Source organism: Camelina sativa, chromosome 17 (genome assembly GCF_030686135.1).
Source record: "Camelina sativa cultivar CO46 ecotype springtype chromosome 17, ASM3068613v1".
Lineage (NCBI taxonomy): Eukaryota > Viridiplantae > Streptophyta > Magnoliopsida > Brassicales > Brassicaceae > Camelina > Camelina sativa.
In genome coordinates this window covers 3,131,080-3,145,462 of record NC_141896.1, presented here as the reverse complement: position 1 = coordinate 3,145,462, position 14,383 = coordinate 3,131,080, and the positions used below count along the sequence as shown (strand labels likewise).

The following is a 14,383-nucleotide window of genomic DNA, read 5'->3' as shown; positions in this document are numbered from 1 at the left end:
AACGGACACGTTGACCTGCGTGACGGAATTACTAAACCGGCTAAAATTTTAAACACACGTTTTTAAATAGTTATATATAACATGTATACGACGCTGGACTAAGATATTAATGTAGTCTAGTGGTAGATGGTTCCTTTTGCAACCATCAACATAAAGGTTCGATTCCCTACCCTAACGCTTCTTCAGGTTTTTTTTTCTTTTTTCGCTTCCACATTAAACGACGTCGTAGCCATCATCATTCACCATCATCCTCCGTTTCTCTGGATTCTTAGGGTTTTGCGATGTCCCATCTGAAAGGGTTTTAAATTTCAAGTTGGATTGATGGATTCTCTGCTCTTGTGAGTTGCGACGCTGGTACAACAACTTTGCTTCTCTGTCCAATCTGAGAGGGTTTTCAATCCGATGGATTCTCTGCTCTTGCGACGCTGGTACAGCAGCTTTGTCGATTGATATAGATTTTTTCCATCTTCGCTTCTATTTGATTTTCGTTAGATCTGGGCCATCTGTAACAGAGAAGGCAAAAGGGCATAAAAATTAAGAAAGACGTGGGAACGTGGACTCGAACCCGGATTCGGTTGGACCAAAACCAACACTTTACCATTAGACTACCTTGATATAATCATATAGATACGTTGATCCTATACATCTATTTAAAAACGTGTTGTTGAAAATTCCCTCCGGTCTAGCGATTCCGTCAAGCACAGGTTAACCTCTGTTAAATCATGGGTTCATTCGACCAATTTTCTAAAAATGAGATTTTATTTGACATTATTCCAATCAAAAAGTATTGGATATTAAACGTCCAAATTAAAATAAGTTGAGGTTTTTTTTTGGGAATTTTCCCTTTTTACAACCTGTTCTTTTTGAGATTTTCGAATACATCTTATCGCAATCATTAGGACATCTCTAACCCCACTCTATTTTAGAGTCAAATCTCTATTATAGAGCAACATTTGCTCTAACCCTACTCTATATTTTACTCTAAAATAGAGAAAATAATAGGATTGCTCTATATATATAGCAACTCTATTCTCACCTCTATTTTTTTACACTAACTCTATTATAGAGGTAAAAATAGAGTAATATATTGAAGGAAAACAGTGCTCTATTTTTGAGTTACTCTATTTTAGAGAAAAAAAATAGAGAAATACAATGGTGATGGTCTTAGACGGTTCTATCCCCAAATTCTTGGATGCCATGTCAACAAATCATATAGGGTAATAAAGGATTCCTTATCACAATCCTTGACCGGTTTTTTTATGTTTGGAAAAGGTCATTTTCAAATCCCCATCCAAATTTTGGATAACTAAGATTTAAAACGAGTTTAATAACAAAATCAATACATAATATCACTGTAAAATACTTGAACAAAAAAAAACTGAAATGGGTTTAACATGAGACGTTGACCTCGTTTCGCTGGTTGGGCATGAGAATCAATAACCTTAGATGACCTTCTTGGCATAACTTGACAAGATTCCTATGTTGTGTAAGGATGGCATTACTGTTGCCTAACAAAACATGAGCAATAACGTAACTCTCTCCTTTCTCATTTGCAAATTGCCACTCATTCATCGTCAAGTTGAAATAGTCTTTCCCTGTTGATACAGTTGCTTTCACCTCTACGTAATCTTTCTTACCGCCTCTGTTTTCGATAACTAGATCGTAAGGTAACCCGGTTTCGCTCTGCTCGTTAACCCATCTAACCAGAGCCTTCTTCCCGTATTTTGCAACAAAGTATTTGTAAGCAATTTCTTCACCTTTCCTACCAGTCTGTTGCGCTTGTGCAGCCCAAGGTGTGCCGGTGTGACGATCTCTTGAGACGGAATTGTTCCATTCATGAACGAGATTTCCTGAAGTTGAGCCACTCTTCATGGACATAGGACATGATTGGTTCGGCTTATTAGCTCTTGAACTTGTTGTCCCTACGCAGTCATCATATCCAGCAACTATGTTTGTATCTGTGATCTCAGTCGGTATCTGTTCCTCAAGAGCCTCTGTTACAAGCTCCTTCTGATAACAAGAGGAGAGAAATTTCAGCAAAAGAAGATTAAAGAATCAAAGACAAGAATATATATTCCCTGAAATGCAGAAACAGATTTTTCACTAAAACAAGGATATTTGAAGAAAGAGAATGCAGCACTTCCGGAAGACATAGCTTAAAGCTTTTTTGCACAAGACTCCAAACTAGGTGTAGCACTGCTACAAATCCATGTCAAATTCAGGTGTAAAATGAAATTGTAAGAGACTTTTTTTTCATAAAGGCAACCAACCAGGTTTCAGTTTCAGACATTCCCTACATAAGGACAGGGAGATGAATTGGGGACTGGATCTGGTAACGGGCGCAACCTTTATCCTTTTTCAGCCTGCCTCAGTGATATAGTGATGTGCACATGCAGAATCAAAGAGCAAAGCTGAACTAGGGAAGTTTTTACATTTGCTAACTCAACTCCAAGACTTTGCAACTGGGTGCTAAGTCTCAGCGCGAGAGCAGGGAGCATAAGAAGGATCAGAAAACGATAAGAGAAAACGCTTAAAACCAAAGTAGTAAAAGTATGAGTGAAAATGGTCTAGCTTCCATATTTGGAAATTTTCTCAAAATTTGAGAAGAAGGTGTCACAAAAAAATAGTGAGCCTGTGCTACTTGGAAAATATAGCAAAGGGGCAAAAAAGCGTAGATAAGGTAAACCAAAGGTAAGCAAACTGTAAAAGTGAAGTAAAAAAATGAATTTGGATGTAAATCAGAATAGCAAAAGGTGAAACTTTCCCGCATCCTTCAATTTGAAATATGTGCTCACTTAACAGACATGTATTTAATATGACCACTAACTCACAGCGACATGTAGTAATCCATTAAATGGAAATGATGACATCACTTTAGCCGTTTTAACGTGAGCTTGTACTTCGGATCCACCCAAGTTGTAAGTAGACAATACTTTCTCGACAAACTACAAAATTAAGAGAGTATTAGAGAGTAAAGCATACCTCACTTAAGATGATTCACTGTCAGATTCAAGCAAAAATCTAATGTAGGATATAAAGAGTCATCCAATCACGATATACTCAACATGGACTTACCATTGACATGCTTAACTCTTTACATGTGTCCTTCCAAGTTGAGACGAACAATCTCAGAGCTCCTTCAGATTGTGTGAAATCAGCCTCACTGAGACTGAAAAGCTGCTTAGCATCAGAATCATCTGCCAATTTCGGTATCTCTTGTTTCGCATGCCCTCTACGTAATTCAGAGGGGTCTCTTCTAAGCAGTTTGTGAAAGTCAGATTTTTCACGAATACGACTCTCAGCCTTTCTTTTCTTACTGGAGCTCCCAAGACGCTTAATCTCTTCTGCAACAGATGGATATGGACAAGTACTGAAACGTTCATAACTATTAACATTAATCTCTTCAGCATTATCATCGTCCTCCGAGCTCAATGAATCAAAACTTGTATGCTTGCCACAATAATCCTTATCTTGCTCTTGTTTCTTTGGTGAGAGGATGCGATACTTCTGATGCAGTTCAGTCAGCAAGATCTTTAATGTTTCGCCTTCTTGTCTCTTTGCGTCTTGAATGAAAGATACATACATCCTATAAAATGTATTAATCAGATTCAATAAGCTAATGCAGTTTATATTACGAATCAATTAAGAACATAATCGAACCACCAACCCACTTCTTGTAACCAAACTTCAATTTCTACATACAATTGAAATAAACAAATTTAAGGCATAGATAAACTATAAAACTGATCAAACGAAATTGCTGGACTTTTGAAAACAAAGCTATCTAACCAGCTTAATATCATCAAACTAAGTAACTTATACGCAACTTTAGATAACCTAAAATAACAATTATCATACCGCAAGTTCTGAATACGAACACCGAGCTTTTCTTTGCTTGTAACTGATTTTCTCACAGCAACAAAATTCAAGAATTCATCGACCTTAACATCGTCAATATCATAAGTGTTCAGATAGCTATCAAGAAATGTGAATATCTCCTCACTAGTGATCCGAACTAGGCCAGTAGAACCAGAGAAGGATGGAAAATAGAGCGAGACAAGTGGATGCTGCAGCAAAGGTCCCAATCCCAGATCATCAAAGCAACCAACGCCCTCGTTTCGACATATTGCCACTTCCAATTCATACAGGGTCACAATTCCTCTAGCCCCAACGAAGCAGTGAATAAATGCAATGATCTACAGGACATCAAGAAGCATATAAATCCTAAAAGGAATCAACTTTACAATAGATAGGCTCTGTTCTGTTCTTAATGAATAAAGTTTCAAGCTTTACCTTGCCTTCAAGGGACATAAGTTGGCGAAGCGAAGGAACATCTTGCATATGCATCCCTAAAGAATCAGCTTGAAGTTGTGATTGAACCAATTGCCAAACCCTAGTCGAAGAAACGTTCTCTCCAGCAGCAATTAGCGAATTACGCGTCTTGTTGACAGCATTATCAATTCGAATGACTTCAACATTACCGCCAAACTGCGGATGAGGGAAGTTGAGATTTTGCTGCTGTGTCTGGAAATTGTATCTAATGGGCTGATGGATACTGAAATTGAAAAACGCAGGAGTCGCTTGAGGAACATATTCACCGTTCGCGGAGGCGCGTTGATACCACGAGCCGTCGTGAGTCCCTTGCATTGGTCGGCCTCGGAAATAACGACAAAAAAAAGGTATCGGCGAAGAAGTAGAACATAAGAAAGGGTTTAAAAGCTCTCTCTCTAGGTTTAAGGTTTAAGCCGAAACGTACCGGTTTTTAATTTAGCATCTGATAACTTAACCGGTGATGGTCAATAAAATTAAACAGTGCAATTTTAATTAAATTGGTTCTTAATTAAATTGGTTCACAAAACATGACCAGAGAAAAATATTTGACCGTATCGTCAAAAAAAAAAAGAAAAATATTTGACCGTATTTGAAACGCATGGCAAAAGTAAACCATATTATTCGTGAATGAAAACACACGATTCAACCGTTAGCTATAATACCAACCGTTAGTATTCATTTAGGCTCCACCACAACATTGACACATAGTCACATACATTGAATAAGCTTTTAGTTTCGACTTAATGACTACTGTACTCCAGTTTGTTTAATCATATATATACTTTTTCTTTTTGAGTATTTTATTCCTTCAGGTATTGACTAAACCGCGGTTAACCTTTGTATCTGTTCGAAGAAAAATTTCTTGTGCTTATAGGTCAAACTCCACTATCTCTATCTCTTCCAAATCTTCATACTACTAAAATTTAAAACTTTGAATCTAAAACTCATACATATTGATATTATCAATTAAAATTAGTTTTAGGAAAAGAACAGTTCTGCAAACTAGTAGTATATATGAGTGCATGGATTAACTAGTAATGCAAACCATAACAAAATTTAATTGGGAATGAAATACAATGAAAGTACCTAGTTTCACACTTATTAGTTTTTAGCATATACTAGCGAATTATATCTTAAACAAAACGTAAATTGTGGATTAGAGTCCTAGCTAGAAAAGTCTTACGTGCGTATGGGAGTGGTGTATATATATCATCAAATTCGTGTAACTAATAACTGCTACTTGGATCATCAAAAACGTCAATAAAAGTGAACGCGTGATTTTGTATCAGTTTTGCTTTTTATCATTTGTCCCTAAAAAGACGGCTAAAATGATGTTGAAATTGTTGTTTTGATGTAATGATGAATTTTGTCTTCGCCGGTCTATATGCACTTAATAGACAATTATGACTATAAAATGATGAAAGGATATATCGTATTTGTTGGTATAAGACATGTTAGAACATCTTAGTAAATGGGAAAAGGAATTGAGGGTAAAGAAGAAAAACTAAAAGACTACGAGTCTTAGGATTCTCTTTCATTGAAAAGCCTTGTGCTTGTGCGTTTGCTTTTTCACTATATGAAGTAAGACCCACACCACATTTTGTATGAAGAAAATTACAAATTTTTTCCCCTTCATGTAAACGCGTAGACACGTGCGAACGTCGACATATCTACATATAATAATACGTGTTGGGGTAGGAAGAAAAAAACAAAAAATTTACTGACGACGAAGATTTTGTATTGGAGAAAACAATAGGAAATAACCTATTTTGACGAACGGCTACGATACACACACACCAGGTAGGTTGATCTATAACCTTTTCCTACTACTAATCTTACCCTTTTATCGTGGGGAGAGAGAGGGAGAGGGCGAGGGAGAGAGAGAGAAAAAAAAAGAGTGAGAGAGAGAGATGAGTTTGATGAATCCTTACGAGAAGGGTTTAAGTTTGGAATCACCAAGCTTCATCGAATGGCTTAAACCTCCATCTTCTCCTTCTATGTTATATCGTATGAAGACAAGAGATGCTATATCAAGATCAAATCAGAGTCAGATGAACATGTTGGAACGGTCTCTATTCTTATACCAATCACAAGAACCACTCAACACCTCTATTCAATGCTTGCCTCTTCTAAACAAGCTCATGGAAAATAAGAGTCGTCAAGCCTTGGAAGATATTAAAGAAGAGAGTAAGGATGATGTGGTTACTCTCCAAATCGGGTTTCCTAATTATCACCGTGGTAACTCGGCGGAGGAGGATGACTCTGACACAACTTCTGATCATCAGAAGAAACCCATCAAGAGAGAGATAATAGACGATGGCGTGGTGATGATGAAGAAGAGGAGAAAGATGAAGTATGATGAGGAGGTGATTGATTCTGATATGGAAGTCTGTGGGCAGAGGTTTTGGATACCAAGTCCTGCTCAGATTCATGTCGGTCCAATGCAATTTGCTTGCTCTATTTGCAGCAAAACGTTCAATAGGTACAATAACATGCAGGTACGTCTTAATTCTCTCTATCATCCTTAATTACCATATATGATTTGTTTTAGATATCTACGTTCATATACAAATCTTGCATTATGTGTTAACCGTCATCACTATATAGATATCATATTTACCTAGAGAGAAAAACAAAAAAAAGAAACATTATCACTATGTCAACTTTACCTTTGCCCTTTGTCCATTCTAATATATATTCATAAATGAGCACAAAAAAAAGTTGATAAATTTATACATTTTTTTCAATTCAAAAAGAAATTTACCCTTATTATCGCAGCATACAAAATTTAGTTTTTTAAAAGTCTTAGTTAACACACACAAAAAAGGTGTATGATCAATGTATTCCGTTAATAAGTTTATATAATTGTATGATCATGCATACATTACCAATTACCTACAATAATTCCTTATATAGACCATACACTTCCTTTTGTATGAATTATGTTGTACTATAATCATACATTCTCGAAGATATTAGATATATATAGGTACACAGTACATACAGAATACTGGAAGGAATTTAATTACATTGATGACTTAATTATTACGATAATTAATCGCGGTTGGTGTATGATTCGTATATAATCAATTGAGAGAAGGATTATATTGGGTATGTAACGTCTGGATTAGTTGAGAAATCTTCAAAAAATCTTTTGACTTTTTTCATTGTTTGCCTTGCCTTTTGGTTGAAAAGCCAAAAAGCAAAAGAATAATCACGGAGTGGGATTTGGTAAAGTATAATTCAGCAAGAAACCAAAAAAGGGGAGAAAACAAAAAAAAACAATGATCATACTACTTTTACTGAATATATGCAATCGATTACTTAACCTAATGAAGATCTGGGGTAAAAAGCCTTCTAAATTCTAATTAAGTATCACTTGTTTCTATTTTACTTAGGATTCTCTCCTTTGCCATATATACTAGTATAAATTTACTTTGGTCCCAACTTTAATTCGAATTAAATCATTTAACCAATACCTTCTTTTTTTCAAGTAGATAACACACCATTTTCTTACACATATATGGTTTCTTAATTATTAAATTTGTCCCATACACTAGAAGTGGAAGTGGTCAAAAGTTTCGTAAGTTCTTTTATGTCCGTTAAGTCTCATCCTATATGAAAATGCGCACTCATGAGCATGCATTTGAGCCCTATTTAGGAATGGAACGAGCAAATTTGCGTCCTACAGATTATAATTGTCGATTAGTGTCAGATAAAATATTAATACGATAATATTCATTAGAAATATAAAAAATTTCTATAGAATTATACACAAGTAGAATTTCTTATGTTCTAACGAATTTATATACGCAAAACATGTACAGATGCATATGTGGGGACATGGATCTGAGTTCAGAAAAGGGGCTGACTCGTTGAAGGGCACAACCCAACCTGCGGCTATCTTGCGGCTGCCATGCTATTGTTGTGCAGAGGGATGCAAGAACAACATCAACCATCCACGGTCTAAGCCCTTGAAAGATTTTCGTACACTTCAGACACATTACAAACGTAAGCATGGCTCCAAGCCCTTCTCTTGCGGCAAATGTGGCAAAGCCCTGGCTGTGAAAGGCGACTGGAGGACCCACGAGAAAAACTGTGGAAAGCTTTGGTATTGTACATGTGGGTCAGATTTCAAGCACAAGAGGTCTCTCAAGGACCACATCAGGTCCTTCGGCAGTGGACATGCTCCTCACCCGTCTCTTTCTTTTGATGGTTTTGAGGAGGATACAGAATGTGTCACTACAGAGTGAGAGTGATGTTAGATACACCGGAGAGACTGTGGAATCATCGAGTGACCGGTAAGATCTGAATTTTCTAATGTTGCTTCAAACTATCCCCCACAAAAACATCTCAAGTCTACCAAAGAATTTCTATCTTGAAAAGGGAGAAATTCTTTGTTAGACTCGATATATAAAAAAGAATATGGAAATTTACCTCATAAAATGAAGCAACATTTTAAAATTTAGATCTTTTTGTTGGGATTTATGGTTAAGATAAGTCCACATAAAGCCCGGTGTTTGTCTAACAGTTTCTTCTTTCTTTTTTCTTTTTAATGTTTGAGACATGGGTTTGAGTATTGGTGTGTTACGTACAATGCATGTGATATCATTAAGGTTCTTGGTTTGGTGAGGGACTTTGGCTACGAAGTAACCTTAAGAAAGGAGGTTTAATTATGCTCACTAACAAAAACTTCTCCTTTTTACGAGGGTTGTATTTGTTGGGGAGCATATTGTGGCTCGTGTAAACCCCTAGTTATCTTAGTGATTAGTAGCAATTAAGTATGATCCGAGTCTTAATTACGGTTTCCTTATTTAAAATAAGGGTGTTTTATCGCTTAAAATTTTGTGAAGCACGTGAATTTTCTGTTTCTCACAATGTAATTTGTATTAGAAGAGAAAATTGGTGTGCTTCACTTCATTATTGTACGATGTAATCCTCAATGATTAAAGACTCTTCCTTTATTGTATCTCTTTTCATTACATATCATGTGCTCTCAATTTGTTGTTTACAAAGATTCATGATATTGTGTTTTTGTTGTTGTTGAACTTATAAATTTCACGTTACAACAACAAAATCTGATCGCTCGTAAGACTTGACACGTCATCTGAACGATTTTGACTTATACAATAGTCAATAGATGTGTATATCGCCAAAATTTACCATATATTTCAATATGTGTGTGACACCACAAATCTAAAAAATCTGTAAAAAGCACTCACTCCTTACCATTTTAGGGAAAGTGTTAGTCTCCACCCCCCAATCTCAAACAAAATCTTTGGGACTTGGGAACAAAACGACAGTGCAAAACTCTTGCCAACAAGCTTCTTCGCTTGAAACAAACAATAACACAACTCTCTGACAAAACTCTTTGATGGTATATATGTATTTTTTTCAATGGTAAACTTTTACCAAAGGGATCTTGAACTCTTTAGGCAAGAACGGGATAGCCCTAGGATTGTTTTCCAAGTCGCGATACAATCTATACTCTGCTTCATAGTCATGAAGCTTTAACTCAGCCTTCTGATTAGTATGGTAATGATGCTTGGTTGAATTCAACTTCCCAAACCCGAAAACACTAACTTTCTCACAAACTCCCACCGCAAGCATCACAGCCTGCATACCTGACGAGTAATGAAACAACGACCCTTCATGGTTTTTACTCCAATCAACAAACCCTTCCGCTTTCTTCTCTTCCAAGAACTTCTTGACCGAGTAATACTTAACGATTCTACCACACAAGACATCGAATCTCGGATCAGTGATAATCAGAGGAGCTCTATGCGATGGTTTGCAAACAGTATAATCCAAAACGTGAATCGGTTGGCAAATGTACATCACAATGGGAACAGTTTCGCCATAAGGATGACAGTAACAACTCTGCCTTCTCCCACACTGATGCAAAATGTTACTATTTATGAATGATATGTTCGTTTTTGATCCGACCTTTTTCTCAAACCTCTCTGTTTTCGCATTGTTCAACCGAATCACAATCTCATGTTTATCAATGAGATCACCGTATTGGCTAATCAGCAATGTTCCACTATTACCAACCACTGCACAAGATGAGTATCTTATACCACTTACACCGTTGTGTGAATCAATCGGAACCTTGACTAATCTGATCAAATCTAACATGACGTTAGGTTCATAAGCTCTTCTTCTACGAGACCAAAGTTGTAAATTTCTCTTGAACTCTGACCAGTAACGATAAACCTGAGGGGAACGAAGCGTTACCGGAAATTTAGAAGCAATGTCTCTGCTGCTGCTCCCATGGCGATGTTGTTGTTGTTCGCTCGGTCTTGACATGGAGCTGAAATGGCGGCGGTGGGTTCTCCGAGTGTTGTCGTAATCAGAAATCAGATCGACCTCTTGCTTGAACTTGAGTTCGCCGGGATCAATGGCGGCGAATTCGAGCAATGTCTCGTTGAATACGATCTCTTCAGTCGTCATGAGTCCGGAGTTGCCGAGCTCGGCGATTGCGGAGGCGAAGGTGAAGCTGCTCCGGCGAATCGCCACTCTGCAAATGAGTGTGGCGGCGAAGAAAGCGAAGAGGAGAGCACTAAAGAGTGGTCTAACGGATCGTTTCATCGGCTCCACGGAGAGATAAAAACGTCGGGAAGTTTCTTAATTAAATTGACGGCGTGGGTCGGATCTTGAAGTCGGATCCATTGAACGGGTATTAGTAAAGGCCGAAACTTTATATGAAATCTATGATCAGAAACTTGAGGGAAGAAGCTACAGAAGAAAACTTGAGAAGGTGAAAGAAAGAAGAGAAAAGGTGAAAAGAGGATAGAGTGAAACTGAAGTCAAAGAGACGACATTGACATTGTTGCTTAAATTGGGGAGTGGGGAAGTGTGAGATATGAGGGAAGGCCTTAAATGGAGGAGAGATCTGAAGGGGGAGAGAGATAGATCCAATTCAACTAACATTAAACAAATCATTCAATTACTACTCTTTCTTTTTATGTAAAGTAAGTTGCAGTCATGTTGGAGAGAAGAGAGAGTGGTAGCTTCATTGTGTAAAGTGGAGAATAATGATGTCACAATAATAAATCAAAGAGGAGGAGATTTGTTTTGGGAAACCATTCTACTTCTATTGTTAAAGTTGGTTGGGTACTTTAGGTAAGGTAGAGAGAGTGTTGTCAATTAGGTTTTTTTGTCTACGTCCTTCGGCCAACCTATTTAAAAGTCCATTAAATGAAGCTCTTTTTAAACCTTTTTTATTTGGGCTCGTGGTGCCGAGCAAACCGGTTGAGTCTAAGCCCAGTATAGCCCATATAATTGTATTAAAACGGCAAGTACTTTTCTTCCCATTAACCAAAACGGTTAGGAAAAAAAAAACACTCATCATCCGTCAAAAGAGAGACAGACGCCTTGACGTTTTGAGGTTGTATACAAAAACATTCTGTTGTTTTTTATTTTTCAAACGTCAAAAATTTCCAATTTCCAATTTTCCTCTTTTCTCTGTTACACCGACTTGAATAAATCATCTGCTTTTCCTTATTTGACCTGTGAAATAATTTATGATCATGGATTCATCCACGATTCTTCTATGATTTCATATAATTATCTGATCTATTTTGAGATAAAGTTTTCAACTTTGAATCGATTTTTGTAAAACCCTAAAAAAGATATGTACAGCAATTTCAAAGAACAAGCGATCGAGTACGTGAAGCAAGCTGTTCAAGAGGACAATGTTGGCAACTACAATAAAGCTTTCCCTTTATACATGAACGCTCTTGAGTACTTCAAGACCCATCTCAAGTATGAGAAGAACCCTAAGATCCGAGAAGCTATCACCCATAAATTCAACGAGTATCTCCGTCGTGCAGAGGAGCTTCGTGCTGTTTTGGACGAAGGTGGGTCGGGTCCAGGATCCAACGGTGGTGGTGGTGATGCTGCAGCTGTCGCCAAGAAGCCGAAGAGCAAGCCCAGAAAAGACGGAGGAGATGGATATGGAGAGGACACGGAGCAATCAAAGCTTCGAGCTGGGTTAAACTCTGCTATTGTTAGGGAAAAGCCTAATGTTAAGTGGACTGATGTTGCTGGGCTTGAGAGTGCTAAACAATCGTTGCAGGAAGCTGTGATTTTGCCTGTCAAGTTCCCACAGTTCTTCACCGGTGAATGTTTCTACTTTTTAATTTTGGATTGGAGTCTTCCATGTAATCTGATTTACTTGTATTGATCAATCTTATTACTTGTTATGATTAGGCAAGAGGCAGCCATGGCGAGCTTTTCTTCTGTTTGGGCCTCCTGGAACTGGTAAATCATACTTGGCTAAGGCTGTTGCTACTGAATCTGACTCTACGTTTTTCAGGTAACGTTATGTTTCGATTATAGCTCTTCTTGTTGTAAGACTTGCCAAGGTATATGATTCACTTGGTTCAGTCACAAGTATATGCAGCCTGCTGTAATAGCTAGCCTATAGTTGCAGATCTTTGGGTTTAAATATGCATCAGTTTCTTGCCAATATACCTTTACCTTGAAGGCTTTTACTCTGTCAAGTTTGCTGTGTTTTTGTAATTGGGAACATATTGCAGCTTTTGAATTATCGTATACTTTTTTTTGTCTCCCAACCATTAGTGTGTCTTCATCGGACTTGGTCTCGAAGTGGATGGGTGAAAGTGAAAAGCTAGTATCGAACCTTTTTGAGATGGCTCGTGAGAGTGCTCCGTCGATCATTTTTGTTGATGAGATAGATTCTTTGTGTGGTCAACGTGGGGAAGGCAATGATAGTGAAGCTTCAAGACGTATCAAAACAGAGCTTCTTGTGCAGATGCAGGTGAAAAGGTTATTAGAAAGAAACCTTCTGGGAATGAATTATGAGCAGAAACATGACTTTTCTCTTTCTCTCTATTTCTCTTTTATTTTAGGGTGTCGGACACAATGATGAGAAAGTCCTTGTGCTAGCAGCAACAAATACACCGTATGCTCTTGATCAGGTGAAACTCATAAGAGTGGATTGGTGTTTTTGAATTAGTTTCCTGCTTTAGAATAATACTAAATACCATGTTCATTGCAGGCTATTAGGCGACGTTTTGATAAGCGTATCTATATCCCTCTACCCGATGTGAAGGCTCGTCAGCACATGTTCAAAGTACTGAATTGACTTTAAACTTTTCTCAAAGTAAATTCAGGAGACCCAAACCTAATGATATTCGTGTATGAATCAGGTGCATTTGGGAGATACTCCTCATAATTTGAAAGAAGCTGATTTTGCATATTTAGCTCGCAAGACAGAGGGATTCTCTGGTTCAGATGTGGCTGTTTGTGTAGGTGGCTTTGGCCAGAGTTGTTATTTCTATCAAAATAATTAAACAAAATTTTGTCCTGAGTGGTTTCTACTCCTCTGCAGGTCAAGGATGTTCTGTTTGAACCAGTTCGAAAAACCCAAGACGCCATGTTCTTTTTCAAGGCTACTGATCGTACGTGGAGGCCATGCGGGCCTAAACAACCTGGTGCCATTCAGACTACAATGCAGGATTTAGCAGCAAAAGGGCTTGCTGAAAAGGTAGTCGTCAAAAGTCTGAATTTGCTGTCATACTCATAATATCTTAGCATGAGAATACATATTTCTATATGCATTTGGTCTTGAGGAAATTTCAATCGTTGAAGTTGTTTTGGTGATGATGGTCGTTCATTTGTTTTGATTCGAAACACAACAGATTATTCCACCGCCTATCGCGAAAACGGATTTTGATAAGGTACTAGCAAGACAGCGACCGACAGTGAGCAAGTCTGACCTTGAGGTCCATGTGAATTTCACAAAAGAGTTTGGAGAGGATGGTTGAAGATGGCATTGATCAAATTGCTCGGCATTATTAGTTGCAGGGAAAATCTCGAGTTCCCGGTTATGTATGTATGCACTAGGAGGAGAACAATTCGTTTAATGCACATCATTGAATTTTAGTTTTCTAATTGTGTAAATTATTTCTGACATGATTGTTTCCTGATGCTAAAGTCAGAGTCTCCACTATACTATACATCATTGCGTATATTCTTAATTTTTTGCCTCTAATATTTAAATTCTATGATTCTATCAACAATA

At 37.5% G+C, this 14,383-nt stretch overlaps 3 protein-coding genes and 1 pseudogene across 4 annotated transcripts; 2 read left to right on the top strand and 2 right to left on the bottom strand.

Moving 5' to 3' along the window:
- Positions 1-1,213: 1,213 nt before the first annotated feature.
- LOC104755009 (protein NO VEIN-LIKE) lies at positions 1,214-4,729 on the bottom strand. Its single transcript, XM_010477319.3, has 5 exons — positions 4,294-4,729; positions 3,859-4,196; positions 3,076-3,586; positions 2,832-2,945; positions 1,214-2,010 (listed from the first exon to the last, which is right to left on the bottom strand). The coding sequence occupies exons 1-5, from the start codon at positions 4,645-4,647 to the stop codon at positions 1,390-1,392; spliced, it is 1,938 nt and encodes a 645-aa protein (XP_010475621.2). The 5' UTR covers positions 4,648-4,729; the 3' UTR covers positions 1,214-1,389.
- Positions 4,730-6,020: 1,291 nt separating this feature from the next.
- Positions 6,021-9,296, top strand: LOC104755008 (zinc finger protein WIP3-like). The gene is made up of 2 exons (XM_010477317.3): positions 6,021-6,830; positions 8,160-9,296. Exons 1-2 carry the CDS (start codon positions 6,243-6,245, stop codon positions 8,583-8,585), a joined length of 1,014 nt encoding a protein of 337 aa, XP_010475619.1. The 5' UTR covers positions 6,021-6,242; the 3' UTR covers positions 8,586-9,296.
- A 185-nt stretch (positions 9,297-9,481) lies between these two features.
- Positions 9,482-11,444, bottom strand: LOC104755007 (beta-1,6-galactosyltransferase GALT29A pseudogene; annotated as a pseudogene). Its single transcript, XR_015586590.1, has one exon. The product of XR_015586590.1 is annotated as a beta-1,6-galactosyltransferase GALT29A pseudogene (transcript).
- A 315-nt stretch (positions 11,445-11,759) lies between these two features.
- On the top strand, positions 11,760-14,353 carry LOC104755006 (protein SUPPRESSOR OF K(+) TRANSPORT GROWTH DEFECT 1). Its single transcript, XM_010477315.3, has 8 exons — positions 11,760-12,455; positions 12,547-12,652; positions 12,919-13,117; positions 13,209-13,277; positions 13,358-13,432; positions 13,509-13,607; positions 13,691-13,846; positions 14,001-14,353. Exons 1-8 carry the CDS (start codon positions 11,969-11,971, stop codon positions 14,124-14,126), a joined length of 1,317 nt encoding a protein of 438 aa, XP_010475617.1. The 5' UTR covers positions 11,760-11,968; the 3' UTR covers positions 14,127-14,353.
- The last annotated feature ends 30 nt before the right edge of the window (positions 14,354-14,383 follow it).

Coding starts and splice junctions, on each gene's coding strand:
- LOC104755008 (XM_010477317.3), top strand. CDS start 6,243: ATGAGTTTGATGAATCCTTACGAGAAGGGTTTAAGTTTGGAATCACCA. Junction 6,831..8,159: donor ATAGGTACAATAACATGCAG/GTACGTCTTAAT, acceptor AAACATGTACAG/ATGCATATGTGGGGACATGG.
- LOC104755009 (XM_010477319.3), bottom strand. CDS start 4,647: ATGCAAGGGACTCACGACGGCTCGTGGTATCAACGCGCCTCCGCGAAC. Junction 3,587..3,858: donor GTTCGTATTCAGAACTTGCG/GTATGATAATTG, acceptor TACATTTTATAG/GATGTATGTATCTTTCATTC. Junction 2,011..2,831: donor ATGGATTACTACATGTCGCT/GTGAGTTAGTGG, acceptor TCTTGTTATCAG/AAGGAGCTTGTAACAGAGGC.
- LOC104755006 (XM_010477315.3), top strand. CDS start 11,969: ATGTACAGCAATTTCAAAGAACAAGCGATCGAGTACGTGAAGCAAGCT. Junction 12,653..12,918: donor TCTGACTCTACGTTTTTCAG/GTAACGTTATGT, acceptor CCCAACCATTAG/TGTGTCTTCATCGGACTTGG. Junction 13,847..14,000: donor CAAAAGGGCTTGCTGAAAAG/GTAGTCGTCAAA, acceptor GAAACACAACAG/ATTATTCCACCGCCTATCGC.